This window comes from Cylas formicarius, unplaced genomic scaffold (assembly GCF_029955315.1).
Source record: "Cylas formicarius isolate icCylForm1 unplaced genomic scaffold, icCylForm1.1 PGA_scaffold_7__23_contigs__length_41026272, whole genome shotgun sequence".
NCBI classification, from domain to species: Eukaryota; Metazoa; Arthropoda; class Insecta; order Coleoptera; family Brentidae; genus Cylas; species Cylas formicarius.
Genome location: NW_026844352.1, coordinates 33,567,619 through 33,593,065, shown reverse-complemented (window position 1 = coordinate 33,593,065; position 25,447 = coordinate 33,567,619). Strand labels below are relative to the sequence as shown.

The 25,447-nt window shown below is 38.7% G+C and overlaps 6 protein-coding genes across 13 annotated transcripts; 3 read left to right on the top strand and 3 right to left on the bottom strand.

The window, feature by feature from the left end:
* Positions 1-85: 85 nt before the first annotated feature.
* LOC132705666 (Bardet-Biedl syndrome 7 protein homolog) lies at positions 86-9,261 on the top strand. 2 transcript variants are annotated; one of them, XM_060676428.1, is made up of 13 exons: positions 101-320; positions 503-626; positions 4,214-4,328; positions 4,381-4,510; positions 5,002-5,189; positions 5,247-5,436; positions 7,296-7,604; positions 7,801-7,947; positions 8,005-8,210; positions 8,264-8,428; positions 8,484-8,593; positions 8,695-8,925; positions 8,976-9,258. In XM_060676428.1, the coding sequence occupies exons 1-13, from the start codon at positions 219-221 to the stop codon at positions 9,119-9,121; spliced, it is 2,163 nt and encodes a 720-aa protein (XP_060532411.1). In that variant the 5' UTR covers positions 101-218; the 3' UTR covers positions 9,122-9,258. The 2 variants fall into 2 exon arrangements, with proteins under 2 accessions (XP_060532410.1, XP_060532411.1); XM_060676427.1 differs by having other exon boundaries at positions 86-320; positions 7,801-8,210; positions 8,976-9,261.
* Positions 9,145-14,632, bottom strand: LOC132705669 (polyglutamylase complex subunit TTLL1). Of its 3 annotated transcripts, none has more exons than XM_060676432.1 (6): positions 14,460-14,632; positions 14,048-14,407; positions 13,792-13,993; positions 12,546-12,776; positions 9,334-9,443; positions 9,145-9,285 (listed from the first exon to the last, which is right to left on the bottom strand). In XM_060676432.1, the coding sequence occupies exons 1-6, from the start codon at positions 14,630-14,632 to the stop codon at positions 9,156-9,158; spliced, it is 1,206 nt and encodes a 401-aa protein (XP_060532415.1). In that variant the 3' UTR covers positions 9,145-9,155. The 3 variants fall into 3 exon arrangements, with proteins under 3 accessions (XP_060532415.1, XP_060532416.1, XP_060532417.1); XM_060676433.1 differs by having other exon boundaries at positions 9,154-9,285; positions 9,330-9,443; XM_060676434.1 differs by lacking the exons at positions 9,145-9,285; positions 9,334-9,443 and adding an exon at positions 9,462-9,582.
* On the top strand, positions 10,810-12,539 carry LOC132705667 (prolyl 3-hydroxylase OGFOD1). The gene has a single exon (XM_060676430.1). The coding sequence runs from the start codon at positions 10,825-10,827 to the stop codon at positions 12,511-12,513; it is 1,689 nt and encodes a 562-aa protein (XP_060532413.1). The 5' UTR covers positions 10,810-10,824; the 3' UTR covers positions 12,514-12,539.
* Positions 14,633-14,754: 122 nt separating the features above from the next.
* LOC132705671 (large ribosomal subunit protein uL23m) lies at positions 14,755-15,445 on the bottom strand. Its single transcript, XM_060676436.1, has 3 exons — positions 15,296-15,445; positions 14,968-15,247; positions 14,755-14,913 (listed from the first exon to the last, which is right to left on the bottom strand). Exons 1-3 carry the CDS (start codon positions 15,307-15,309, stop codon positions 14,755-14,757), a joined length of 453 nt encoding a protein of 150 aa, XP_060532419.1. The 5' UTR covers positions 15,310-15,445.
* LOC132705670 (probable N-acetyltransferase san) lies at positions 15,446-16,353 on the top strand. The gene is made up of 3 exons (XM_060676435.1): positions 15,446-15,580; positions 15,646-15,969; positions 16,030-16,353. The coding sequence occupies exons 1-3, from the start codon at positions 15,573-15,575 to the stop codon at positions 16,190-16,192; spliced, it is 495 nt and encodes a 164-aa protein (XP_060532418.1). The 5' UTR covers positions 15,446-15,572; the 3' UTR covers positions 16,193-16,353.
* A 30-nt stretch (positions 16,354-16,383) lies between these two features.
* Positions 16,384-25,002, bottom strand: LOC132705665 (hormone-sensitive lipase). Of its 5 annotated transcripts, none has more exons than XM_060676425.1 (10): positions 24,912-25,002; positions 24,255-24,812; positions 24,019-24,202; positions 23,884-23,962; positions 22,320-22,607; positions 20,555-20,863; positions 20,042-20,319; positions 17,997-18,533; positions 17,276-17,401; positions 16,384-17,216 (listed from the first exon to the last, which is right to left on the bottom strand). In XM_060676425.1, the coding sequence occupies exons 2-10, from the start codon at positions 24,623-24,625 to the stop codon at positions 17,118-17,120; spliced, it is 2,271 nt and encodes a 756-aa protein (XP_060532408.1). In that variant the 5' UTR covers positions 24,626-24,812; positions 24,912-25,002; the 3' UTR covers positions 16,384-17,117. The 5 variants fall into 5 exon arrangements, with proteins under 5 accessions (XP_060532408.1, XP_060532405.1, XP_060532406.1 ...); XM_060676422.1 differs by having other exon boundaries at positions 24,255-24,838; positions 24,912-24,996; XM_060676423.1 differs by having other exon boundaries at positions 24,255-24,819; positions 24,912-24,987.
* Between the last annotated feature and the right edge of the window lie 445 nt (positions 25,003-25,447).

The following is a 25,447-nucleotide window of genomic DNA, read 5'->3' as shown; positions in this document are numbered from 1 at the left end:
CTTGAAAATAAAAAAACAGGCATACAGTTTTTTTTAAGTAATTTATTTGGAAATTCAATTTCAAGTAAAGTCGGAAAAATAAAATTAAAAAATTCCAAAATCACAGAACGCGGTCGATAATACGCGTTTGTTTGTAATCGGCGGTTGTCATGGAAGCGCCATCTGTTAAAATGCCGACGTGGTTTTCTTAACGTGTTGCTGCGATTTGTCCCTTCGCCATGGAATTTAATTTGCGTCGAGTTGACTACACGCTGGTGGGCGTCACGAACAAAAGTTGTTTGAGGCTGCTACCTTCCGCAGCCCCAAGGGAACAGCAAAAGGTAACCACAATTACGCGATTAAAAATACATCGGTCAGGTAATGGCGTCGCTAATTCGATTAACGATCGATGACGTTGCGGTTTCTATAGTCTGCGACAACGCGCCTGCTTGACGTGTATGTCTTCCGTCCTTTTTTAAATAAAATACTTCAATACATAACGCAAAACTTCCCAAATACTTAGGTCGCTGTCGGAGACACCGACGGCACCTTGCAAGTGTTTACCGTGCGTAAGGACGACGTCCAAACGCAATTCAAAACGCTTCCCGGATCCGCGATTACGTCGGTGCAAACTGCGGGGGCTACAGGTAAAAATAAAAAAATTGAAAAACTAAAAACTTGAAGTGAAGTTCAATTTTAATTTTCTTTTTCAAACTAGATCACTATGTATTTAGTCTCCATTTTGTCGTTGAAGAAGCACGATTTTACAGTCCAATAAAAAAAAAATCGGTCTGTTATGGGCCTGAGTATGTCATCCGTCAATCTACTCAACTGTTCTTTTAAACATGGCGACATAGCATGTTAACGTTCCTGCCATAGAACCTTCAAGGATTTAGTCTATCCTTAGCACTTAGCATATATCAATGCGCGAGCGCACTGTCCTCAGGCAACGTACGATAACCGGCATTGTAATTATTAGGTTTTTAAACTAACGTATTCATGTAACTGTCGCACGAACCCCCGACGGAACACATAGCCTTTCTAAGGTAAAAATTAATGCGCCGCAGGCGGCATTGATATTTTCATAGAAAAGATAATTATTTTTCGCGCATGTCTCTACATTTCACCCACTAACCTGCACTTTGTGCAATATTCTTTCTAAACCGCGATTTCCAATCATTTTTCTCATTAACGAGGTCTAGGCATATTTTAAAAAAATACTGCCCTAAAAATGCCACATCTAAACTTATTGGCGATCTGTCAGTGGCCATGTTGGTTGTTGAATACCTCAAACTCATAGGCAGGCCTGTATATCTCGAGTAGCTATATGCGTTTAAAGTCAACATTTTCAAACAAACAGGCGGGAAAATTGAAAAAAGAATGGGAGTTGGTCTAGTTAGGTAAAAATCACTTGTAAATATTTAAATCGACCTTCACTTCAAGAAGTTTGATTTTTCAATTTTCAGTTTCGTCCTATAACACTATGTAGATGTTACTTGTGGCTTGTTCAACATTTTGAAAAATTAAATCAAAATTTGTATTTCTAAACTATATTTTAATACGAATAGCGGAAATATGTAAATAAATTTCTGTTCTCGATCAGCAGTTTCTAAACTGTTCCTAACCTTCAACTCTTTTCAAAGTTGACTTAGTGACAAAATAACATTTAAAGATTATGTTGTAAGACTGGAGCTCAAAATCAAACTTGAAGGGGCTCCAAAATTGTTAAATTAACTAATCCATTTATCCTATTTCCTATATAAATGAACGCTTAGATTGATAATCATTGCATCCGAAACACATACCTACTTAGCCACCTACCTACCGCTTCTATTCACATGTTCCTAATAATAGAAGACACTGGTCAGGATTTTTTAATCGTTATTTTGAATTGCAAAGGAGGGACCAATTCTGGATATTTTATTAAATATTTTTTGATGTAGATCTTTTTCAGCTTCCTCTTGATTGACACAAAATTCGAATCAGCCTCAAAATATTACCCTAGATATTATGAAGCAATTCTTACGTAATTCCAAAAGTCGTTTCTTCTCATAAACTATATCCCAGATTTATGTATAAAATGGCAACAAAAAAAAAAACTACATAAAACATTGGTATCTTGATGTCGCCGTGCATTTCTGAACCCGCCCACTATACTCGGTGGTTGATAGTAGTTTCGTAGTGCTTTCATATAAAATGTAAGAATTTAATCTAGTAAAAAGATTGTTTAGAACTTGAATACACAGGAGATTATTCTACAAAATTACGTTATCTTGTGGCAAGAATACAGTAAAAAGACCAAGACTATCTCATAATAAAATTGTCTTGAAACGAGCGGCTAATTTAAGCCGACTACTGATAACATCCCGAGCCTGAATTTACAGAATCTCTTCAGAAATTCGTCCTCTTCCAATTTGATTGGTAATATTAATATCTGCAAGGCTAGTATAAGGGTCAGGACAGGAAATTTTTTTAGTTTACTTCTGGATGGAGTATTCGATCTTCATGCATTCTACTTTAGTTTCGATTATTATAGTCGAAATTAAAAAACTTTTATTACGACAAGAAAACCAAATTTATAGCATTCAGTTTAGATTTTCTTAAATTAATCTAAGTGTTCAATTTATGTAATATCATAAGACAATCGGTCGATACAGACCGTGTTGTGATAAGATTCAGAGCATGAGTTTGCAGAAGTCAATTTAGATCATCTACTAAAAGAAAGGGTCTTATGGGAGAAGTGGTAGATTTAAACAACTTGCGATGGCGATGCACTTGGCCATTTAAAACTTATAACATGTTCACAAAATGTTAAAGTACGATGCGGACTGTCTTATTTATTTATTTAATTTATATAATAGGCTTTCGCCTATTTTGGAATCTGTTTAAGAATAGATAAGTCATTCACATAAGTTGTCCAACCAGAATTGAAATTACCCCGAGTTAATAGACCAACTTATAACAAGTTCACAGTCTTATAGTTAAAATTTCATGAGACAGGTTGCCAATTCGAACTAACTTGTGACAAGTTCATAGCATATGCAATAAAGTAAGATGCTTATTTATATTATCTTTCTTATAGGAATAATTTGTTGAGACATGTGGTCAATTTAGACCAGCCTCTGACAAATTTACAGTCTATGTAATAAAGTCAAATGAAGATTTAAACTATCCTTACTGATAGGAAGAATTTCCTTAGACAAGTGGTGATTTAGTTAGATCCACTTGTCCACAGCATGTGTAATAAAGTAAGATGCCGATTTAGGCTATCTTACCTGTAGGAAGAATTGCATGAGAAAAGTAGTTCATTTAGACTAATTTGTGACAAATTACAATTTCCTGAGACAAGTGCCTGATTTAGATCAACTTGAAACAAATTCACAGAATCTGTAATAAAGCAAGCAAGATGCTGATTTAGACTATCCTTACTTATCGAAAGAATTTCGTGACAACAGTGGCGGAATTGAAGTCTAGTGACAAATATACTGCTTGTATAATAAAGTAAAAGATCAATTTAGACTATCTTATAGGAAAAATGTCATCAGGCTTTAGACCAACTTGTGACACATTTACAGCCTCTGTAATAAATCAAGATGCCGATTATCATATTTATAAGAAGGTCTTGATGCAAGTGCCCAATTTAGACTCACTGGTAACAAATTCACAGGCTCTCCGATAAAGCAAGATGTCAATTTTTTAGACCATCTTACTTGTAGGAAAAAGTTTTTGAGACAAGTGGTCAATTTAGAACAGCTTATAATAAATTCACAGCCTGTGTAACAAAGTAAGGTGTCAGTTTAGGCTATGTCACTTATAGCAAAAATTTCATGAGACAAGTGGCCGATTTAGACAAACTTGTGGCAAGCTCACAACCCATGCGGAAACATTAAGATGCGGTCGATTCAAAACTGACTTGTCAGAAAAAGGGATTGTTCTCCACTTGATTTTTAAAACTTTTGACGGGCGTGGCACCTCGTTATGATTTATGATTTTCATTTTTTTAATAAAGAGCGTTCTCCACCACACGAAAACACAAAGTGAAACTGGTTTGTAGGTTGACAGATGACAAACTCGTAGGCCCGTAACAGGCCCGAAAAGTTATTATTGGATCGTAAAATCATGATAGCGTTTTAAATAATTCGTTTCTGATGGAAATTTTGACGTATGCATTCGTCCGCAATGTTGATGTCAAAACTTACGCTGGCGCCGATATAGTATGCGTTTTCGCTTTCAGGTACCGCCGACGAGAAAATATTCATCGCAATGGGGAACGAAATCAAATGTTTCACGGGAAAGGGCAAACTATTTTCGGTTTTCGACTCCGGAATGACCGAACAAATTACTGCGATGTATATAGACACGTAAATTTTCGAAAAAAAGCTTGCCTTGCAATAATTGTAGGTTCGTCATCGGCAACGAAATGCTAATGTGTGGGAAGCACGTGTACGCACATTTCAGGGATCACAAAGACGTGGGCTCGTACCTCTGTGGTGACGTCATCGTGGACGTGGTCGCGTTCTACGCGCCAAAGGTTGGCGGATTTGAATAATTCAAGCGCAAACAATGGCGTATCCCTCGGACGGCAAGAAAAGAGGAATGGTTATTTCCTATAAGCGCTGCGTTTGCGAGATAGGACTGTTTCACGTACCCTTTATCTAAATGAGAAGCTTTGGGATTGATTTACATTATCCTGTAGAAGTAAAAAATTATAAGCAAAGGATAGAATTAATTCTTAATTAATACATATATTCTTAATTCTAACCTGTGCCTATGCCCGTAATTTAATAATTATTTTATTATATAAAGAATTTCAGAAAAGTGCTAAAGTCGCTAACTCACACCATTAACGACATTGACATTTTAGGGACGTATCGTTCAACAAATCACGTAAACCCCCCGTTTTAAATGAATAATTGAGTCAACACTTTCCTCGCACATTTATATTGTCCCCATAATCAATAAAACAGCTCAATTTCTTTTGGTTATTACGTCATCCATTGCGCATGAGCATTGCGTTTGTAGACAAGACGGTTGACGTCTTTGATCGCATGCGAGGGCCGCATGATCCGCGTTCTAGAACACACGAGAGTGACGTACAGCATGGAGGTTGAAAGCTCGCCGACCGTTCTCCATGTCTATGACGAGGACGGTGTGATCACGGTGCTTTTCGGAACTATTGACGGTCGAATCGGCATAGTAGATGTAGAAAAGTATAGCGAACACGCGCGGAACGTCATTTGTGATTGTAACGGGCGTCGTGATTGCAGTTTGCACGGATTCCGCCGGTGGCTTATCGCAAACGACAAAAGCGCGAGCCCGATTTCTTGTATCGACAGTTACGATCTGAGTGGGAACGGAACGAAAAACGTCATCGCGTGCAAACAAGACGGCAACATAGAAGTATACCGGGTCAACGTTCACGACGAAATGGATGCTTCGGTGATCGTATTTTTGCAAGTTAGTTTACACGGTGACCTATTAGAAGTATATGGAATATGAAGAATGAATAAAGATAGTCCTTTAAAATTTGGGTTGATTGGGTGATTTTTATTTTTCAAATATTTAGGACAATGTAGCGTTACCACATCTAATTAATGTTTCATAGGACCCAGAAATGTAATGATATACAGGTCATTCCCATATAGCTACTAGAGATATTGAGGCCTTGCCCATGTGATAATGCAGGCATTTATATAGCAACTATGAAAAAAAATTTGGTCCATTCAACATGCGCATGCACGCCAACATGGCGGCTGACAGATCGTCAATAAGTTTAAATGCGGCATTTCTGCGGCAGTATTTTCTCAAAATATGCCTAGATCATGTTAACTGTTTTGGAAAAACGAGTTCAGTGTGTGGAAATAGATGTTTAGAAGGAAAATGGCGCGAAGTGCAGGTTAGTGGGTGAAATGTAGAGGCAAGGCCTCTCTACGAAAGTATCCATGCCGCCTACGGCGCATCAACTGTTAACATAGTAGGGCCACTATATTATCTAATAGCTACATGGTCATTCAATTTAAGAAAACGAAGTTAGTGTCTGGGTCAAGTAGATGTGGCAACGCTGCAATGTCCCAAGTCTTTTAAAAATACGGGCCATAGCCTCTTATAGCCGCAATCCCATTTTCAAAAGTCTTTTTCCATTCTCCATATACTTCTAACAGGTCATCGAGTTTGGGGAACCATTTATAAAGATGCGATCGGACTCGTAAAGGCGTCGCCGCGAGCGTGATTTGACTTTACATGAGGGTTGAATTGTTTTGGCTAGTTTTTTGTTAACATATTGATTCAGATAACTAATTTTAGAATTTTTTAAATATTTTCCATTTGCTACAATTTATATTTCAACACAAAAAAAGAAATTAACCAAAATAGAAATATATGGGAATATTTATTTGAATAAAAGGCACTTATTAATAATTCTAGTGCAAAAGCTAGTCGTGACGAGATGAGTTGATCGTGATTGAACTTTCACAGGCTACCGTAATAATTTTTACAAAATTTCTGGATTCCTCCTGCGTCGGTTCTTGTTGAGTTAAACTTTTCGCCAATTATCCTGTTGGCTTCTTCAGAGCTTGATTGGTGAAACGTTAACTAGTTCGATTCAATAAAAACCGATGCAGGAGGAATCCAAAAGTTTTGTAAAACGTATGACGGAAATTGATATTTGATGTCTGGTCAATATAGATTTTATTTAGAGGGAGACGGGTAGTAATGAGAATTGTTTTCTTAGTCATACGCGTCATAAATAAGTGGGTATGTGGTAACGAAAATTATTAATTTGATTTTATCATTTTTAGTTGTGAATGTGATTTAGAAATCAAAAATAGGTCAGTATTCTGTAAAAGTGTAAAATATTTTCCCTTTTCGAGAAATAAAAAATATTAGTTAAATGTACATACTCGTAGCTAGGTAAATATGTGATTTTAATTCTTTTCGAAATAATACTCTGAAAAATATATTTTGCTCTTTTCTGCTCAATCAATTTTTTAAAACCGCCAGAAAAGACTAACTATTCTAAAATTTGTATCAATTTGTATGCGTATTTTTCAGTGTTTTTTAAAGAAGTTAGATTATAATATTTAAATGATTTCAGTAAATGATTATATCAGTAAATAAAGTCATTAAACAACACCCACTTCTACCATTTATATAAATGAGGGACAAAAAGAAAACAATACCTATGCTCGATTGACCGTATTTTTCTATTGTTGGGTTTCCATTTACTAAAATGATTAAAAAAGTAGACCGTTCGCGTCGAATCTTTAAGGGGCTTAACAAAAGTGTCTTAAAGCGACTACGACTTCGTAAATCCCCAGAATTGCAACGAGATGGTGACGGGCGTACAGTGCGGCGTCGTAGCTGCAGCGGGGTACGACGAAATCTTAGTGGCGACGTACAGCGGTCGCATTTTCGGCCTCACGACGCAAGCCGCGGAAGTTAACGTAGACGGCGCCACCGGCGCTTACGTATGTTCATCCGAAACCGTACAAAAAATTGACAAGCTCAGGGGCGAAATCGAGGAACTACACTTGAGGGTGTCGCGGGAACGGGACAAGTACCAAAAGTCGACTTTGACCTATTCCGATGAATTTTCCGCCATACCGCCGCTATCGGTCAACTCGTCGGTAAGTTGTCGCTACGTAATACGTGTGATAAGACAACCCCAAGAAAAAACTCTTAAAAGTGGAAGCTGAAGGAAAATGACTTTTAAACTTCGGTTACAACTGCGTTCGTAGATATTCGTAGATATGACAGTTAGGTTAGCTTTCGGGTAGAGCCTCACAGACTATAATGAAAGCGTCGTATCGTGTGCGATTGCAGTTCACCTTAAACAAAAGTAACGCGACGCATACGATGTCGGTGGAAGTGCCTGCGGCCATAGAGAACGTCATGGTGCATTGCGACGGTGGCGTGGATTTGCTGGACGCAGAAAAAACGACGGCCATAGTGAGTCGCGCTCAAACTACGGTTCGTATTCATTTTGCGGAATCCCGCCCCCGAAAATATCGCCTAAGCGTTTCTCAGGACGCGGACGTTCTCTTGGCCACCTACCGGTGTCAGGTCGATACTAATCGCATCGAATTGAAATTTCGTACGGTAGAGGGGAGAACCGGTACGCTGCTGGTATACATCACGCCGGTTCTGCAACCGAAATGCAGCAAACTTTTACGGTTCGACGTAAAACCCCTATCGTTGCACTACAGAATTTATAAATTCGACCACACAGACAGGTAGCGCATCTCTAAGGGCGGCTTACGGTTTGGTGTTTAGACCATTTTTTTAGACCTTACAACCAGCTCAACGTTAAAGGGTCATTTAGTTTAGGCGAAATGCATAGCTGGATAGGCCAGTGTTTGCCCGAGACACCCGAAAAGCCGGAAATAACCGGTAACACTGTTTTGTATTATAAGTCGAGTTTAACGGACACCCTGTTGTCCTGTTCATACCAGTAAGTCGCGGCTGCGTTTAGCTTACGACACGGCTCTGACGCGAGATGATTTCAGAAAGGGAGAGGCGGAGTTTGAGTCGGAAAACGTGTTCACTCTTTCAGTAGTTAAAGATTTTCTAGCGAAAAAGGCAACGGAAAAGAGAACCAAAATCGAATTCAAATACGGTAAGTTGTTGTGGCTCAACGAGGTTTGCGGTTAATCGTTTTCTTTCATTCCGTGTATGACGCCTCCATTCATAATTGGCTATGTATTAAATCGCTCGAAGGCATTAACGATGAGAGCGTAAACCATGTCATCAAGCTAATAGAGCCAAAGTTGCTCGGTCACCAACAAACGTTGCGCGATTTCGCGCTGTTGGCAGCCCTGGAGGAGTTAGAAATCACGGAAGAGGAAAATTTAAAATATCTCACTCCCAAATACCGGTGTTTACTGGACCGGAAAAGGGATATTAATGACAGTTTCAAGAATTTCCCGCAGCAGTCGGATATATTAGCGGGTAAATGGTCAAGTGGGTTTAAATCTGATTAAATAAATATGTCGTTGCAGATACTATCGTTAATTTGTATTTGGAATACAACCGATTTAAGGGTCTGAGCGGGAAATACAAAGCGAAAAGAATAAGGGAATGCTTAGACCCTTATTCGTTCGAAAAGCTGATCGACGTATTTAAACCGAATTTAGTGTACGTTTAATCAAATATACGATTTAACTCCCTTGACCTTTTTTTTATTTCCACCTTGAATTATTTTTGCCAGAACCATTGTCGTGGCCTTCGTTTAGTGCCACAAGGTCTTCGTCCATGAGCAGTTGAAAGTCCCCCAACGCCTCTGGTGAAGGAATCTTGTTCCACCTTACGCTAAAACAAAAACTGTTTTCGAATGTATTCACTTTTTTTTAAACTTACTCGGGCATTCCGTTCGGTGGAACGACGACGTTGAATATATTGTCTAGCAATTTGTGCTTCAGTATTCGATCATTCGCTGTGGTTGACGTCAGTGAAGGAGACGCGTTTACCTAAATATTAACAACACATGGTCCTTGAGAAATTAAAAAATAGCAGTTTCCTCTGCTAGAGATAGAGGCTTTGCTCATATAGTTATAAGATAATCTGGTGGCCCCAAACTGGCTGAGTTGCTACATTGCTGTAATTTTTCTGGAAAATTTATTAATTTTTATAAGCAGCAACATCAATCTCTCAAATCCGAACATAATAGGCAACGCCGAGCTAAGTAATTACTATTGTCGCAGAACAGCCTGTGCCCTCTGTCATTGTTGTTTTCATTTTTGGTTAAACATATCAGTTTATAAAAACTAAAGCTTTGCGCCGATTTACAAAAAAATAGCTTAGATAAAAAAAATGCATGTAGAAATTGCATCGTATCTACAATCTACAGGGCTCGAAGAACAATAACGCCAAATTAATTACGGAATTATACTGACGCCGACGTGGGTGCTGCAATTGAGCAGGCCTTAGAACATATTTTGGGAAAATACCGCATCCAAACATTCACGATCTGTCAGCGGCCATGCTGTTTGCTGAAAGTCGCAATGTCTTACGGGTCCAACGCAAGAATTTGCAATTAGAACTGCCATTGGTTTAAAAAAAAAATTAAACATCGTGCATGCGCACGTGTAATGGACTTTCTTGAAAAAAATTACATAGCTGCTTCATGAGTTCCTGTACTGCCAGTATAGTGAGGGCCTGTATTCGTCTAGTAGCTATGTACAGTATGTACTATGTACAGGAACTTATGAAGCAACTATAAAACAAAAATTTTAGAAAGTACATTCAACATGCGCATGCATTTTTATGGCCATTAAATCTTCAGACAAAAAGCAGTTAGGTGTATGGATATGAGCGTTTGAAAGAAAACTGCACAAATTGTAGGTTAGTGTTTGAAATGTAGAGGCATGCGAAAATATCATAGCCCCCTAAGGCGCATCTATTTTTACTGTATAGGGCCACCATAGTTTAGTTGGTGGAATCATACCTGAAATGTAAGTTCTAAACTATATGCAAAATTTTTGTGTGAGTTTTAACCAGCAACTAATAAACTTTCCATTCATGTTCTGCGACAGGAAGGAATTATTTGAAATTTCAAACCTTCCGGAATCAGGTAAATATATTTTGCAGAGTGATCCGCGCAGCTATTAGTGGTGTACGATTCATTGCACGTTTCAACCAAGCGACGACAGATGGTCAGTTCATATAAAATTAATGCGAGGAAGGCGACAGAAGCTTTAGCACTTCCTACGAACTAAAAAATTCTCGACAGAAATCGGCATTGTAGGCAATGCAGTCTGGATCAAAATCGCTTAATCCTATAACAGTAGTTTCAACAAAAGTCGGATACAAAAAAAAAATAAAGCTTATGCCCAATGCTCATGCGTCGTGATGGCTACGCAGTTAACTGACTTTTATTTGAACAAAGCTCATAACCGCACTTGCAGTGTAAATGGTTATGCTGAAAGGGCAAAAATAATTTTCGCTGACTGCAGAAAAATGGAAGAATCAGATTCTGAGAATGATTTTCAACGTTCGCCAATGTTGGACGACGACGAATCTGAAAGCGACGTGGATTGCGAGGTCTGGGACAAAGACTGCAGAATACTGACGCATTCTTTCCCTAGCGGATCAATTACCGGCTTTCATTTGATGCCGACCTGCGACAGGGAGTCTGATATACAACCACGCAAAAAACAAAGGCTGTGTCCGATAATTCGCAAGACTTTTCAGAGCGCGGAAACGACGGAATCTATAAAAAAATGCTGGTTGAACAATTCTGAGCTGTTTAACGACGACATACGACTAATCGCGGACCCATTCAAGATTTGTATATTGAAAAATTTTCTGGCCAACCCAGCGTTGCTGGACGAGGCCAGGCAAGAGTTCAACGAGCTCGATTTCAACTACAGAAGCATGGATTTGTACGAATTTTTTCAATCAAAAGACATTGTCTACCTAAAACAAGAACACTTGATTTGTTTATACAAGTTTTTAAAAGACGACGTTATGCGATGGATAGCGGAATTAACTGGTTTTGATTTATCACATGTTTCTGCCACATGCAGCATTTACACCAATAGTGATTACCTTCTGGTTCACGATGACCAAAGGGAGGATCGCATGGTTGCCTTTATTCTGTACTTGACTGGCAAAGAAGGCTGGGATAAACGCAAAGGAGGCCCTTTGCAACTGTTCTCTAAAGACAGATCAGGCCATCCGCAGGAAGTGGTTTACGAAATGTTCCCAGAAAATAACCAGTTCATTTTTTTCCCGGTCACAAGCGATTCATACCATCAAGTCGCGGAAGTGGTCACCCTGAACGACTGCAGATTAAGTATAAATGGCTGGTTCCATACCAAAACACCCCCCGTCTTTAAAACACCCGAATTTATACCTTCGGAGAGTAGTATTTATGGGCAGGTGGCTGTAAAAGCGAAAGATGTGGACGTTGATTTGGCTTTCTGGTTGGATGACAATTACGTGGCCCCAGAAGCGATTAGAGTGATTCAGCGCCACATCGAGGAACACTCTGAGATTTCTCTTAGGCATTTCTTCAAACCTAATTTGTTTGATAATGTGGTCAAGGAATTGAGGAAAGAAAATGTTGCTTGGCAAAAAGTTTACCCTCTTAATAGGTACTCCTACGAGATTGCGGACTATAAAACGCTGCCGAAAAAAATAATCGAATTTATCGACATTTTCCAATCGCGACACATGTTCAAATTACTGGAAAAATATACTGAGTTAGAACTGAACAGCATTGAGGCGACAATGAAATTTGAATTACAAAGATGGACGCCTGGATCTTATTCACTCCTAAACGATTTTGATTGGAAAGAGAAAAATGAACTCGATCTCATCATATATTTTGGCTGCAAGAAAACTTCAGATGTCATAGGGGCGAGAACGCAATATGTTACAATGGAAGATGAGATTCAGAACGCTTTGGTAACCGTCGAGCCCCAAGAGAACCGTTTAAATATAGTGTACCGTGACTCCGCCAGACTTACAAAGTACTATAGTAGACAAAGCAGGTGCAAGTGTTTTTACAGTTTGCTTTGTTCCTACTCTGAATAAAAATCGTGCCCTATATTTTTATATCATATTACCTCAATCAACCAAGGTTTCAGCGTGTTGTCGATGATAATATCGTAGCCGTAGCACTCGAAGCAATGCCGGTCGGTCGCAATAACAGGCGCTATCGCTTTTAAACTGTGAATAATCAACCAACTGATCTGGTCGAAGAGTTTCTCCGTGACCTGTTTACCCCTGGTACTTTCCAAATGGAGCCGTAAGTTTTCAACGCTTAGTTTCCCTCCATGAAGAGAATTATATTCCCCCTAATGAATTGGTGATTATTATTTAAATAGATTGTAATGGCTGCACTCGCACTGCACTGCGGGCATAACCATTAATATGGGCCCAATGATCCAAATAGCTTATCAAGATCGTTAAGTTTTGATTGGCAAAACGTTAAGCAACACAAATCTTGATCTCCCTAAATGTCGGAGGCAATAAAATTAAATCTCCTAGCAGGGTGGTAGAGAGAGAAACCCCTCACCAAGAAAAAGGCTTAGGACGAGAAAAGAAGAAGAAAAATCCCATTTTATGCAAATTTTAAATTCACAACAAGGTTATATTAAGTAAGTTTGTCTTTGCTTGGCAATTCTGACTTAATAGTCTATTATGCATCAGGTGCGGTAACGGCGAGTTTATTTGGCACCAGCGAAGTGAGTGTTTAATAAACGAGTCACTTAAAAAGTTTATCAAACGCGTTGTACACTACAGTTTTCCTACGACCGTTATTTTTTGGATATATTTTTGCAAAACAACACGATTACATTCGTGCTAAATAAACTCGTGACTCAAATGCCGTTTCCCGCACTTGTTCCATAATATACTAATTGCAAAAGGGAATAGAAGAAACTGTTTATGTTTATTACCTTGGCGAGAATCAGCAACATTGCTGTTATCTAGAAGTTTTGCCCAATAGCCGTTTTTGTTTTTATCTTCTACAGGTTTACATTATTGGGTTTCCTTTAACAATTTCAAATTTCCTGGATATTTGTGATATCACAAAACACTGTTTGTGTAACTAAAAATTCTATTAAAAAAAATATTTTTGTTATGATGCCCGCCTAACTTCTCAACACACGGATGTTCTGTCTCTCTTAGTGAGTTAATCCGCTAGTGTACTCCTATATACCAACCCCTTAGGAGTATTAATTTTATGTCGGAGACCAATTTTCTTTTCATCATTCCTTATTATGATTTTCATTTAATGTCATGACATAGGTTGTTGTTTGGCCATGAAACTACTAATCCTTTGAATACGACACTATTCGGGGTACTTACCCCGTGTTTTTGCACCGATACGTTCGTAAGATGAACGTACATATTATCTAATTCGGCAACGCTGGAATCGTATTTGACTGTGCAAAACCGACAAAACCCTAGACGAAATTGGTAGGCCTTCAAGGGTCGGAACGAGGTAACGAGCACATAGAGACGCAGGTCGAATTTTTTCCCACCAATAAGCAAAGGGTTATCAATATACCTAAAGCGGAAGGCGTTACCTATAGAAAGGGTCGTGGTTTATTTATCGCGTTACTTGGAAATGACGTAGCTCTCTTTCGTAAGCTGTTGCTGGAACGGAGTCTTGGACTCTCTAGACCAGCGCTTAAGTTTAGATAGTTTGTTGATGAGAAAAATTCCAGAGCCCTGGGATCGGCCGCACGGTTTCATTATCCATGTGCTCTGCGGAGCTTTCCTATATTCTTCTACGAACATGTTGTAGTCCGCAGGCAAGACGAACGTCACTGGGATAAAGTCTAGGTGGAGGTACTTGGAATCGCCCCGTTCCGCCATGGGATTACCTTCTTTTTCCAAATCCCTCCTGTATCGTTTGATGTTCTTGACGAGGAGATCCTTGCGGGATATTTCATAGTGATTCGGAAAGTGATTGATGAGCCTGAGGCACGTCGAAATGAATGAGTTGTGCACTCTCCCATCAACCTACTTACTGATTGTCATTCATTCGGTACCCACTATCGACGCTAAATAAGCTGCGGCAAGTTTGGGTACTTGCCCAGTATATATTCCAGTCATCGTCAGGCCCTACTTGTACCCAACCGCGTTTTTCACAGTTCGCAACCACCACACTTTTATCCAAGTCTGTACAAAAAGCTACTTTCATTGTACGGATTTGGAAGGATAAACACGAAACTGGGTAAAGTATTGACAAAACAATGTGGTTGTCAGGGAAACAAATTATTTTTTTTTAAATATTTGTTAGCTTCTACTTTTATCTAAATTATTTCATATGGTAAGCCATCCAGGTATCCCAGGCCTATGCTTGTTGTTTTCCAGGAACTGTTTGGTGCCTTCCTTTACCTCTTTCAAAGCTTTCATTTGGTTGTTTTCCGCCTGTATTTCTTCAGGAAATAGATCCGGGAATTTAAACGACTCCTCTTTCGGCTATAAAATATACTACGCTCAATAATACACGCCATACCGAATATATTAACATACCATCGTAATGTAAGCGTACTTGATATCGTCGTCTTTGATTATGTACTGTCGCCCAAGACATTTTTTAGTTTTGCCCAATGCAATCCTAGTCCGAACATGAACTGTTTTGACATTATATATGTTCTCCAGATAGTTTTTGATGTCGTGTTTCGTCATTTCCATGGAGCATGCAAATTGGACTACGTTTGGGGGTTGATTTTCCGTCGGTCGCACTAATTTCATCCAAAAATTCGGTAGAAATACCCGCAACTGGGGTCCACCCTTTTGATATATCGGATACCTATAATTTTAGGCTTTATACATAATCATTGACTTTTAAACAGATTACCATCGCGTAGACATTCCAATACAATTTGAAACGATTTGGCTGATGGATTAGCGATTTAATTTTTGGTTCTTCTTCTTTTCTTTTACTTCTATTGAATTAATTTTAGGTTTGAAACTACTACAACGTCAATTCGCTTAAGTTACTCACTGATTAAAGGTCTAGAAAAGCAAAAGAAGTAGACCGAACATGCCCAACCTATTTTTGATTTTTTTGACACCCGCCTAATAAAGAGGGAGTCGATTTTTTTTCGTAGTAAATTGTTTTTTTTTTCTTAAAAATGACCAGGTAATTGTGGTCTCGTGGCCGAGGGCTAGGTGGCTATTCCGGTCAATCGGATTTTCGTTTTACAGGGCGAACATAGAGCTAGGCAACGTTACGCCGCACAACATAAAACAGCTAAAGAAATTGAACAGCGTCGTGTTTCCTGTTTCTTACAACGACAAATTTTACAAAGATGTCCTCGAAGCGGGCGAGTTGGCCAAGCTTGCGTATTACAACGACATAGTCGTGGGAGCTGTGTGTTGTCGAATAGACAATTCGGAAAAATCGCGGAGGTTGTATATTATGACGCTTGGATGTTTGTATCCATATCGCAGGCTCGGCATTGGCACACTCATGGTGCAGCACGTCCTGAACTTCGTCGAGCAGGACGGTAATTTCGATAGTATATTTCTGTGAGTGTCTTATAACCTTCATCAGGCAGAAGTGGTGCTTTACATGGGGAAATTTTTCAGGCACGTGCAGGTTAATAACGAAGGTGCTATAGACTTTTATAAAAAATTCGGGTTCGAAATTGTGGAGACCAAAGAGCACTATTACAAGAGGATAGAGCCAGCAGATGCTCACCTCCTGCAGAAGACTATCAGAAAGAATGGTCAAACCAACGGCGAACTTTAATTAACGGAGATTTATGGGTACTGCGTAAACGTGTTCTTAAATCTTTTTTTTTTTTTAATTCATCGCCATTTTATTTATTTGGTCTGATATTTCTTTAAGGGCTCGCGTCTGAATTGTGTAAATATACTAAGAATAAAGGTTTTTAAAATTGGACCACTTTAGTAACTGCTTTTTATTTGACAGTCTGTTATTGTCTATCATACAAATATTGCGCAACGAACCAGCAAATAAATGCTGCTGCCTGGGGGTCAAGTTAAATCTTTTAGTTCCAGTAAACACGTCCCGTCAATAACTTTTACTCTGGGCCTTTCAGATTTTAAAACTGCCTGCGATCACATTGTACTTATTTGAAAAAGCAATGAATTCTAACAACAAACGTAATTATGTATTATGTAAAAAAATGAAGACTATTTAAAAAAAAAGCGAATTAGTTCTTATTTTATCGAAATTTCCGTGGGCAGGGCACATGCATTTTTTTTTTAAAGAAATCTAGCATCCTTGCTTTACTAATAAGTGGATTGTTCGATCCTATCTAGATATTTCTCTGGCATCTTGCAAAGTGGTATAAAAGGGTTAACTATAAAAGCAAGAGTTTTTAAAAATCCGCCCAAATATTTCGAAAAAAATGATAATATTGCTGTATCTAGGAAATTCCCGAACTACGTTTATAGGAACTTTTTTTTTCATAAAACGACCTGAGAAATCCCCTTAAATACGGTCGCGCAAATGACAGAACAAAAAATAAGTGTGACGTTACAAAGTTTGCTTTTTTCCTGTGGAATGGCCCATTTAAATTACTAATATAATTATAATTAATTAACGAAAATATAAGTATATTCTCGATTTGAGATTATTAATCAAAGAGAGCAACAATATCGATCTGTATAAAAATACATTATTCTACAACCGCCGCAAACAACTGCGGTTATGTAAGGTTTGCCGGGTTTACGGAAGACTCTGGATCTAGCAGCTCCCTTATTCTCTGCACGCACAGTTTGGAACCCGCATGCGCGTCTTCCGAAATCTACAAAAACGATACATTTTGAATAGACCCCATGCGCACCTTAATCGCAAACCCCGTACCAATGAAAAGTTTAGAAACCCGTGGGGTAAACCTTGCAAAATATCCAAGGTCACGTCTTTTCCCAACCTCTTCAACCTCTTCGCGAACATGACGCAGTCGTCAAGGCAAGGGTCCAGCTCGACGGTCTAGAAAAAAAAACCTAACCTCAAACTATGTTGAGAGGGACAAGACATGACACAAGGGTGACGAAATAAACGCTGTCAAAAAAAAAATTGAAATAGGTTGTGTAAGTGCGTTCTCCTTCCTTTTATTTGACTTCATGGTAAAAATATGTACTAACTTATCTCTTCGATCTTTTTCGATATACGGGGTATCAAAAGCTTTTACCAAATCTAGTTGTTATTTTTTTCGCCAAAAACAAATCGAGGTAATTAAAAAAAAAACATTCAAATAACAATGATGTTGCAAAATTAGGTGTCTAAGTGGTTAATAGTGACAATAGTATTGTAATTTAGAAATACGAAAAAACCCAGATGCCAAAAAACTTGTACTTTCGGTTGCTTAATTTAAAAAAAAAAAGGAATTATTAAGCAGCACGCTTTTTTTTTCTGTCAAAATCTATACTTTTTATAGATTTATACTTTTTATATTTGACCCCTGTATCTTGAAACGCAGGCTCTATCTTTTGAGAAAACATAACAGTTCCTACTTTTCCCGACCTTTTAGGAATACCCCGATTTTTCAGAGCGTCGTTAGAGGTCATTGTAACCTGGGTCTTACCAATATCTTGGTGGTGGGGAACATATTCAGATCCTCGTCGGACGCCAAGTACGGACTGAGGTAAGGATCCCTAGGCACGGAGAAGTTACACACCTCCTCCAGCAAACTGGATGATAGTTTCTTGTGAGGTGCCGGCGACCGCCCCTGGGTTTCGTGCTCATTCTGGACCGCCGACTCCTTCGGCGTCTTTTTTTTCCGGTCCGCCGATTCCTTTAGGAATTTGGTAAACTGACCCTTAATGTTGGCAACGAAATCCGTAACTTTCAATTGCACCGACTCCATCGTCGACGTGGAACTCTCGGTGCAGGTGTCGTCGGCGGTACTAGACCTCGGTGGTTCTGCCTCCTTCGTGCTCAAAATGTACTCCTGCACAATACGCGTCGCGTATATCTCGTTCTTTTCGATTTCCTCCGCCCCTTTGCCATCGATTTCTTCTTCAGGGTTGGATGTGAGTGAGCCGTAAGTGAGAGTGTCCGATGCGTCAGACACTGGCGATTTGTGAGCCTGCAGCTCGTCCAAATCCGATTCGGATATTTCCTTATGACGGCAAAGAAGAAAATTTTTATGGTGTAAATGATTATGGCGTTTTGCGAGAGGATTTAAGTGGCTGCGGTGACATAATCAGAGAGTACACCACAGCCAGTGAACTTGATCTAAACTGGAATGGCAATGGTCCACTTTTCAGTATTTTCAGTATTTACCATTCAAGATACAGGCTCGGTTGAATGGGTTGAAAGTTGTGTAAATAGCTACCAAAGTTATCAAAAGTTGTTTAGTCTTCATTTAACTTTTTGAGTTTCCTTTTACTATTATTATTTATCTATTTCTTTGGCGTTAGGTACCAAGAAGTTACCAACGCTCTATGGAGCATACTCCACTTAGCCGCAAGGCCAAGTGCGAAACCGTTCGCAAGGACATATTCAAAAAGTACCGCTGCGACTGTGCTGTGCCAGTACCGCTGCGACTGTGCTGTGCCAACTGCGGCCAAAGTCCGTTTCCACGCGGCCAAAAGAGAAGTGAACTAACAAATATTTTTGAAAAAATATTGCACAATTTGCAGTTTTACAAAAAGATATTATGCAAAAGTTGCAGGGTTCAAAATGTTTCTTTGGAATTTTAAATTACTATGTATATACGACTACTACTAATGTATTTCTTGTGCATTAGGTTCTTTAAAACGAACTGAAACCCAAACTTTAAGTTTTTTCTTTAGAGAAGGAAATACTGAAAACAAAGAATTTGATTTTTTCAAAATATTTCTTAATTTGGTAGCTTCTGGGCATTATAAACAACTTTTATCCCATTTCACAGACCCTGTATCTTTAATGGTTTAAAAAATACCCATGAATGAAGTGAACACTATGAACAAATGGGAGAATGGGATGTTCTCGTTTGATTACTTTATTCTTAAACGGCCTATACACATGCAGGCAAGTGTTAAGATTGGCCTGTAGAGGTCGAGACACGCGAGTAAGTGCGAATGTGTATGTGTCAAAACTTACGGCGCGTTCAGTTCCAATCGCGGCTCGCAGTGAATCAGATTGTGTCTGATTTTTAGAAGTGCGAAGGCCCACTTCATTTTCCCACAGTAGCAGCTCCAACTAACGACGTTTACCTGAATAGTGTGTGGCCGCAATTCGCTTCGCACTTGCTCGCGGGCTTGCCTACATGTGTATAGCCTCCATTATTGAAATTATTTACACAATTAAATTATTTGGTGATCAAACAATATTTTCCTTAAATACTCATTTATACAGAAGTTAAGACTTCTCTAACGGTTTAACATAATAGCATGTATTTTTCAAGAGTATTTATGCGTATAAAATAAAGCATCCATTAACAAACGATTGCCTCCTCCCACTCTGCATAAAATTTACTTCACAAAATCCATATTCCATTTCAATAAATGGACTTCACTGACCGAAACAAAGCGCTTTGCTTAAAGTTTACAAAAAAAATGTTGCGTCTGAGCAAATGAGGAGACACAGCTGATAGCCTTCATATATTGAGCCGGTTGTGACCCAAACTCTCTAGCACTGACTTACCTCGAAGCTTTCAGTGTCCGAATGGTAGCCGCCACCCAACTCGGGCTGCCCGATAGGACATGCGTACGCCTTCAAACAGCGCATCATGAACCCGAACGGCAGCATAGGGTCCATCATGCATAGGAGGCGGGACGGGGACGGCACGAACTTTATCAAGGTGGGCACGTAGGCGACGAAGACGCCGTGAGGCGGCGGGATGTTTTCGTTAACACACTTCAAGGTTAGCGAGAGGAGCAGGTTCGCGCCGGCCGAGTCGCCCGCGGCGATTATTCGTTTGCCTGCAACAAGCACGGTAAACCCCGGCAGATATATTTGGCATATTCGTCCGTTTTGAATGCACAAATCGCCTAAACTACCCAATTTAACGATAGTTTACTAAACAATTAGGTTACTATAAAAATTTACACAGATTTAACTTGAAGTCAACGGGCAAAACGAATCCAGTAGATTTGAACTACTCGACACGCGCAAACAAGCTTTTGAACTAGGGACAAGCAAAAAATAAACAATTACCGGTACTTCCCAAGAGGTGGTGGTTCTTCAATATCCAACAGTAAGCGTACAACATTTCTTCGTGGGCTCTGGGGAACGGGGCCTCGGGCGCCAAACTGTAATCGACGCTAATTATGGGCACGTTCAATCGTTTGGCCCAATCTCTCAGGTAACTCTCGTGCGATTTCGAAGATTGAGACACGAACCCGCCCCCGTGACAATGGACGATCAGTCCGTCCGCCGGCGGTTCCGACGGTGCCTTGTTTTTGCTCCCCAACATGCCCCTCCGCAACTTGTAACTTATGAGGCGCAGGTGCACGGGTTTGGGACCTTATTAAACCGAGACGCTATTAATCATCACGTAACTGCAAATTTGTGAGATTTTTCTCCAGAAAAACTATAATAAAAAAAATCGATTTTTAACCTGAAGTGAATGGAAAAAGTTTTGATAACGCGTAATATTGTTGAATAATATTTACCATTGACAGTGGTATTAGTTTCTTTAAAATCTATCAAAAGAATTCCTTCACAATCCCAAAATATCGGATGATCGAAATGGAACAAATACGGAATGAAACAGCAGGTTATGCAATTTTACCAGATATAGGGGGTGTTTCACGGTTGATGGTGCCTTAGAAATTTACGGCGAACGGTAAATTGGATTGTTCGGAAAATTTGTTTAATTCCACAAGCGGCGATGCTCTGTCGATAAAATAATTATTTTCTTAATTTTTTAGTTTTTTAATTTACGATTAACCATTGAATGCTGCAAAATATCAAGAAGAGTGGGAAATCATTTTCTTGAGAATCTCAGCCTTCAACTTCTGACCACTGGATAACTAAATGGGGCACCGGCTCACTGCACTGAATAGATCTCACAAGAATTAAACGAATTATTTAATGACCATTGGTTTAGACGTTTGGTCAGCAAGATCGCCCGATCTCACGCCATTAAATTTTTACCTCAAAGTTAAAGTGTATTTGACACCGATGGAGGAAGAGTTACGTCATTGGATTGTACGATGCTTTGAACAAGTAGATGCATCCGAGATAAAGAAGCATTACCATCAGTCCACTTGAATGGATGTTAAAGTGCTTCTAACACCTAATGTAAAAATTGGGTTCATTTTTCTGTGCGTTATATTTATTTTAAGTACCTAATAGTTTTTCACTGGTTTCCTTCCATTTTGAACCGATTTCATCGACGAAATTTTCACCACAGACAATAATGAGTCAATCGTTATTCAACGGTTAAGCGGAAAATGAATTATTTAACATAATTTAATATGATTTTTTTCAAAGATTTCAGAGAAACTTGCTTTTATTTAAGAAACCAAATGTGAATCATTCGAAAGAGAATTTAATTTGCTCTTGATAATATACAGGATGTCCCATTTTTGAAAATGCACTTTTCACCATTCTCTTAGGCAAACCACTTGTTTTGACCAGCCCTATCTCGATATTAAGACATAATGTAATGAAAAAAAATTAATTGAAGCTATGGTGTCCCATTTGATAGAGCTTCGATGCTTATGGAATTAAACAAATTTTTGATGTATGATAAAACAAAAGTTGAAAACAATAACCAATAAAATCTGTCATTTCAAAACTCGACAGTTTTTAATTTGAATGTGACATTTTTTCCTATTCAATTTTCATCGACAAAAACGAAACGTGCGGCGACAGACAGTAAAATTGCGGAAAATACGAGTTAGTCTGTGAAATTTAAGGACATGCGCAGAAGAACATTTACTTCTGTATAAAAATGTCATAGCAGCCCACCCACCTAAATAAGAGCTCGGGACGGGAACTTCGATGATTCGGTCGTCAATTTCGAGGGCGAACGGCTGGGGTGTGAGGCTGATGGCCTGACAAACGTCGACTCCGACTACCGAAGGCAATCCGTTCATCGGCGTGCACTCCGACAAGAACCAGAACGATTTGCAAAAGTCCACGTCGGCGTTCTCAGAAATGTTTACGATTCGTCTAGCGCGCAACTCTGGATCCAAGATATACTTCACGGCAGTCACCACCGAATTCTTCGCTTTCGCGAATAAAGAACCTGAATTTAAGCCTACGTCTAACTCATTTTGTCAAACGTCAGTTTCCGATTGGCTCTCGTGTTCGGGAAACAAATTCCCATTAGACGTCCACATCACGGTAATGACTTGAGTGAGGTGAATTTTTTTTTTAGAAGACGGGTAGTGATGAGGATTAGATACATACTGCTATTTTCTGCCTAATACATCTTTTTTAAAAGTTAGAAGACTTAAATATTTTGAATTTCCAAGTACATCAATTTTTATGCACTTTTTTGGCAAGTTAAGAAGTTAGATTATTATAAATTTCATTTATTGCCGGTGTTTAAAGGAAACAATGTATGATAATCAAATCAAATAATATGTAAATCATAAAAAACAAGAAAACCCCATTCTCCCATTTATATCATTTAGGGAGAGCAAGACAATCTCCATTAGTATTACTATGGTAAAAGTTGCATTCTTTGGAGGTGAAATATCCGGGTGGTTTTATTAAGGTTCAAAGCAAAAAACGAAAATGTTTTAAAGAGAGTGGATTTTCATTTCAAGAGATATGGGTGGAGTAACAATACCTGCCCAAATATGCATGTCAGACTAAGCTCGCCCCTCGTAGCAATAAAAAAAAATGCCGTACATGAAAACATTCCTTCTAATGTGTAGTACCTGCATAACGAATTTCATTAAAATGTCACAGATATTATTAGAACTTGATTTAATTTTTGTAACAACCTTTAGGAAATACTTTAATTTGAAGTGTTCATTAAAATCGACCCAAAACTTCTGGATTCCTCCTGGGTCAGTTGTTGTTGAATCAAACTTGCTGACGTTTCACCATTCATCATGTTGGCTTCTTCAGAGCTTCACTGAAACTGACACTAAAATACTTTCACTCAGGCTCTAAAAAAGTCATCATGATGATCGGCAAAACATTAGCAAGTTCGATTCAACAACAACCAACGCCGGAGGAATAAATAGTATTACATTAGCCTGCGAGTTTCTTTGAAAAAAAAAAATTACAAAAGACCCTGTACATACTTTCTGAGAACCAATCGGATTCATTGCACTGATCTCGACTTTCACGTTTCAACTTGCCGCCGGAATACAAAAATGACAAGCACATGCAGCAGCCAGGGGACCATGTGATGTTACATACTCCTTGTTTGACTGTTCCAATAATGGTTTATGCACCATAATTCATGCTTTTGCACAAAGTTGATGCAAAGTAGACTTGCAAGTCTTACTGTTAAGTTTCCACGTGAAAATCAGAATTGTGGATTGTCAAAATAGAGGTCAATTTTTGGTTGAGTTTACCCTGAGTATAATAGGCTTCGGAAAAGATCGCCATAGAGAGGGAGACGAATTGCAATATAGCCCTCAAGGATTGGCAAAACTGGAAAGTAAATCATCAACTCCCTTCATAAAGAAACAACTATCGGGGACCGTTACTTGAAAACCGACGCACCTCCCGTAAAAGCAATACTGATTAATACCCCGGCAAACGGAAATCATTTCGTCCATCGATTTGTGCTCGGGAAACAAATTCCCGTCCGACATCCACGACATCATCGTTTGCAAATGTCCGAAGCATGTATCCAGGCTGGATATTAAATGCGAGCATGTTTCAATATCTCTAAAATTATACGGTTATAATAACACTCCACTTTTGGGCCGCCAACGCGTACTTGGTAGGTAAGGTTTTCTCAAATGAAGCGCTAGATCTTTGCGACGTGACGTTACGAATCAGCCCCGACGCATACGTAACTGACATGTTGAAAACGTTGATGAAACTTCGATATCCGTTGCCGGGGGTAGTTTCGTCGATATCGAACTCGGTTACGCGAATTTTAATGCTGCACACTTTAGGCCATATTAAATCCAACGCGTCGATGAGAGTCAGGAACGAATTGTATAATCTTTGACCGTTTTCGCTGCTGTCTTTCGAAAAATATTGCGCATTGTCCAGGCACATATCTTTCAGTTCGTTCACGGCTTTCTTTTCGGGGGTTTGGTCGTTTGATTGCGCGCAATTTTCTTCGATTTCGATTTCCATCATGTTGTGAACTGATGATGTATGTACGACCGATTTAAGTTCAATAAATTCTATTTATTCATGTCTACGACCTCAAGGTTTATTTCGTTTTTGTGTCTCAACTGTCAATTTTATTTGTTTTCGATGTGTCAAATGTCAAATTATGTTCCAAAGGTTGGGAAGCGAGACGTACAAAGTTCTCACGTAATTTCTGAAAGCTAGGATATGCTAAGAAAGCTACAAGTGTTTTTTTAAAACAAATTATTTCTGTAACTGATAAGATGGTTTTATTTTTTAAAACGCAACTTACCGTAGAAAAAAATAACTAAAATTGAGGTGTAACGAATTTAGGATATTAATAAAAAATAATTCTATTTTACTTTCCGTTGTCCTGATCGATTCTGTAAAGAAATAATTAAAGAGTAGATGACGTATAAATGCGAATGTCTCAATAAATATTTAACTATCTAATTAGTAGTTTGCAGCAAAAGAAATTATTATAACGGGTGCATTGTTTTGTGTACTCGGAGGTATTTATTGAGTTATTTAGCACTTAATGAAAAACATGCTATTAACACACATGATTAAAATAGAAAACATCCATACATTTTGTTTTTTAAATTCTTATTAATATGTCGTTTTAAACCGTAGTAAACTGCTTTAAAGTTTTTTGAAGAGACCTTTTAAAGACGGGATACATATATTCATTTCAACGCCGAGACTTGGGTATTACAAGTCTTAAAGTTTAATTGGCATGTTAAATTGTGTTTCATTTTTCTATTCTTTGCATCTAACTCCACCGATCTGTGGTAAAGAGATTTTAGTGACTTTTCACGTTTTGTAACC

What these genes read in the sequence shown, in the direction of transcription:
- LOC132705669 (XM_060676432.1), bottom strand. Translation starts at nt 14,632, where the DNA reads ATGAAAGTAGCTTTTTGTACAGACTTGGATAAAAGTGTGGTGGTTGCG. An exon ending in TGAAACCTTGGTTGATTGAG is followed by an intron (nt 9,444 to 12,545) that starts GTAATATGATAT and finishes GTTAATATTTAG; the next exon opens with GTAAACGCGTCTCCTTCACT. An exon ending in CCACCGAACGGAATGCCCGA is followed by an intron (nt 9,286 to 9,333) that starts GTAAGTTTAAAA and finishes TTTTTGTTTTAG; the next exon opens with CGTAAGGTGGAACAAGATTC.
- LOC132705670 (XM_060676435.1), top strand. An exon ending in AATTTCGATAGTATATTTCT is followed by an intron (nt 15,970 to 16,029) that starts GTGAGTGTCTTA and finishes GAAATTTTTCAG; the next exon opens with GCACGTGCAGGTTAATAACG.
- LOC132705671 (XM_060676436.1), bottom strand. An exon ending in AGTACGCTTACATTACGATG is followed by an intron (nt 14,914 to 14,967) that starts GTATGTTAATAT and finishes TATATTTTATAG; the next exon opens with CCGAAAGAGGAGTCGTTTAA.
- LOC132705666 (XM_060676427.1), top strand. Translation starts at nt 219, where the DNA reads ATGGAATTTAATTTGCGTCGAGTTGACTACACGCTGGTGGGCGTCACG. An exon ending in GCAAACTGCGGGGGCTACAG is followed by an intron (nt 627 to 4,213) that starts GTAAAAATAAAA and finishes TTTCGCTTTCAG; the next exon opens with GTACCGCCGACGAGAAAATA. An exon ending in GGCATAGTAGATGTAGAAAA is followed by an intron (nt 5,190 to 5,246) that starts GTATAGCGAACA and finishes TCGTGATTGCAG; the next exon opens with TTTGCACGGATTCCGCCGGT.
- LOC132705667 (XM_060676430.1), top strand. Translation starts at nt 10,825, where the DNA reads ATGGCTACGCAGTTAACTGACTTTTATTTGAACAAAGCTCATAACCGC.
- LOC132705665 (XM_060676425.1), bottom strand. Translation starts at nt 24,625, where the DNA reads ATGATGGAAATCGAAATCGAAGAAAATTGCGCGCAATCAAACGACCAA. An exon ending in CCACCTCTTGGGAAGTACCG is followed by an intron (nt 20,320 to 20,554) that starts GTAATTGTTTAT and finishes TGCTTGTTGCAG; the next exon opens with GCAAACGAATAATCGCCGCG. An exon ending in GGTTTCTAAACTTTTCATTG is followed by an intron (nt 17,217 to 17,275) that starts GTACGGGGTTTG and finishes TCGTTTTTGTAG; the next exon opens with ATTTCGGAAGACGCGCATGC.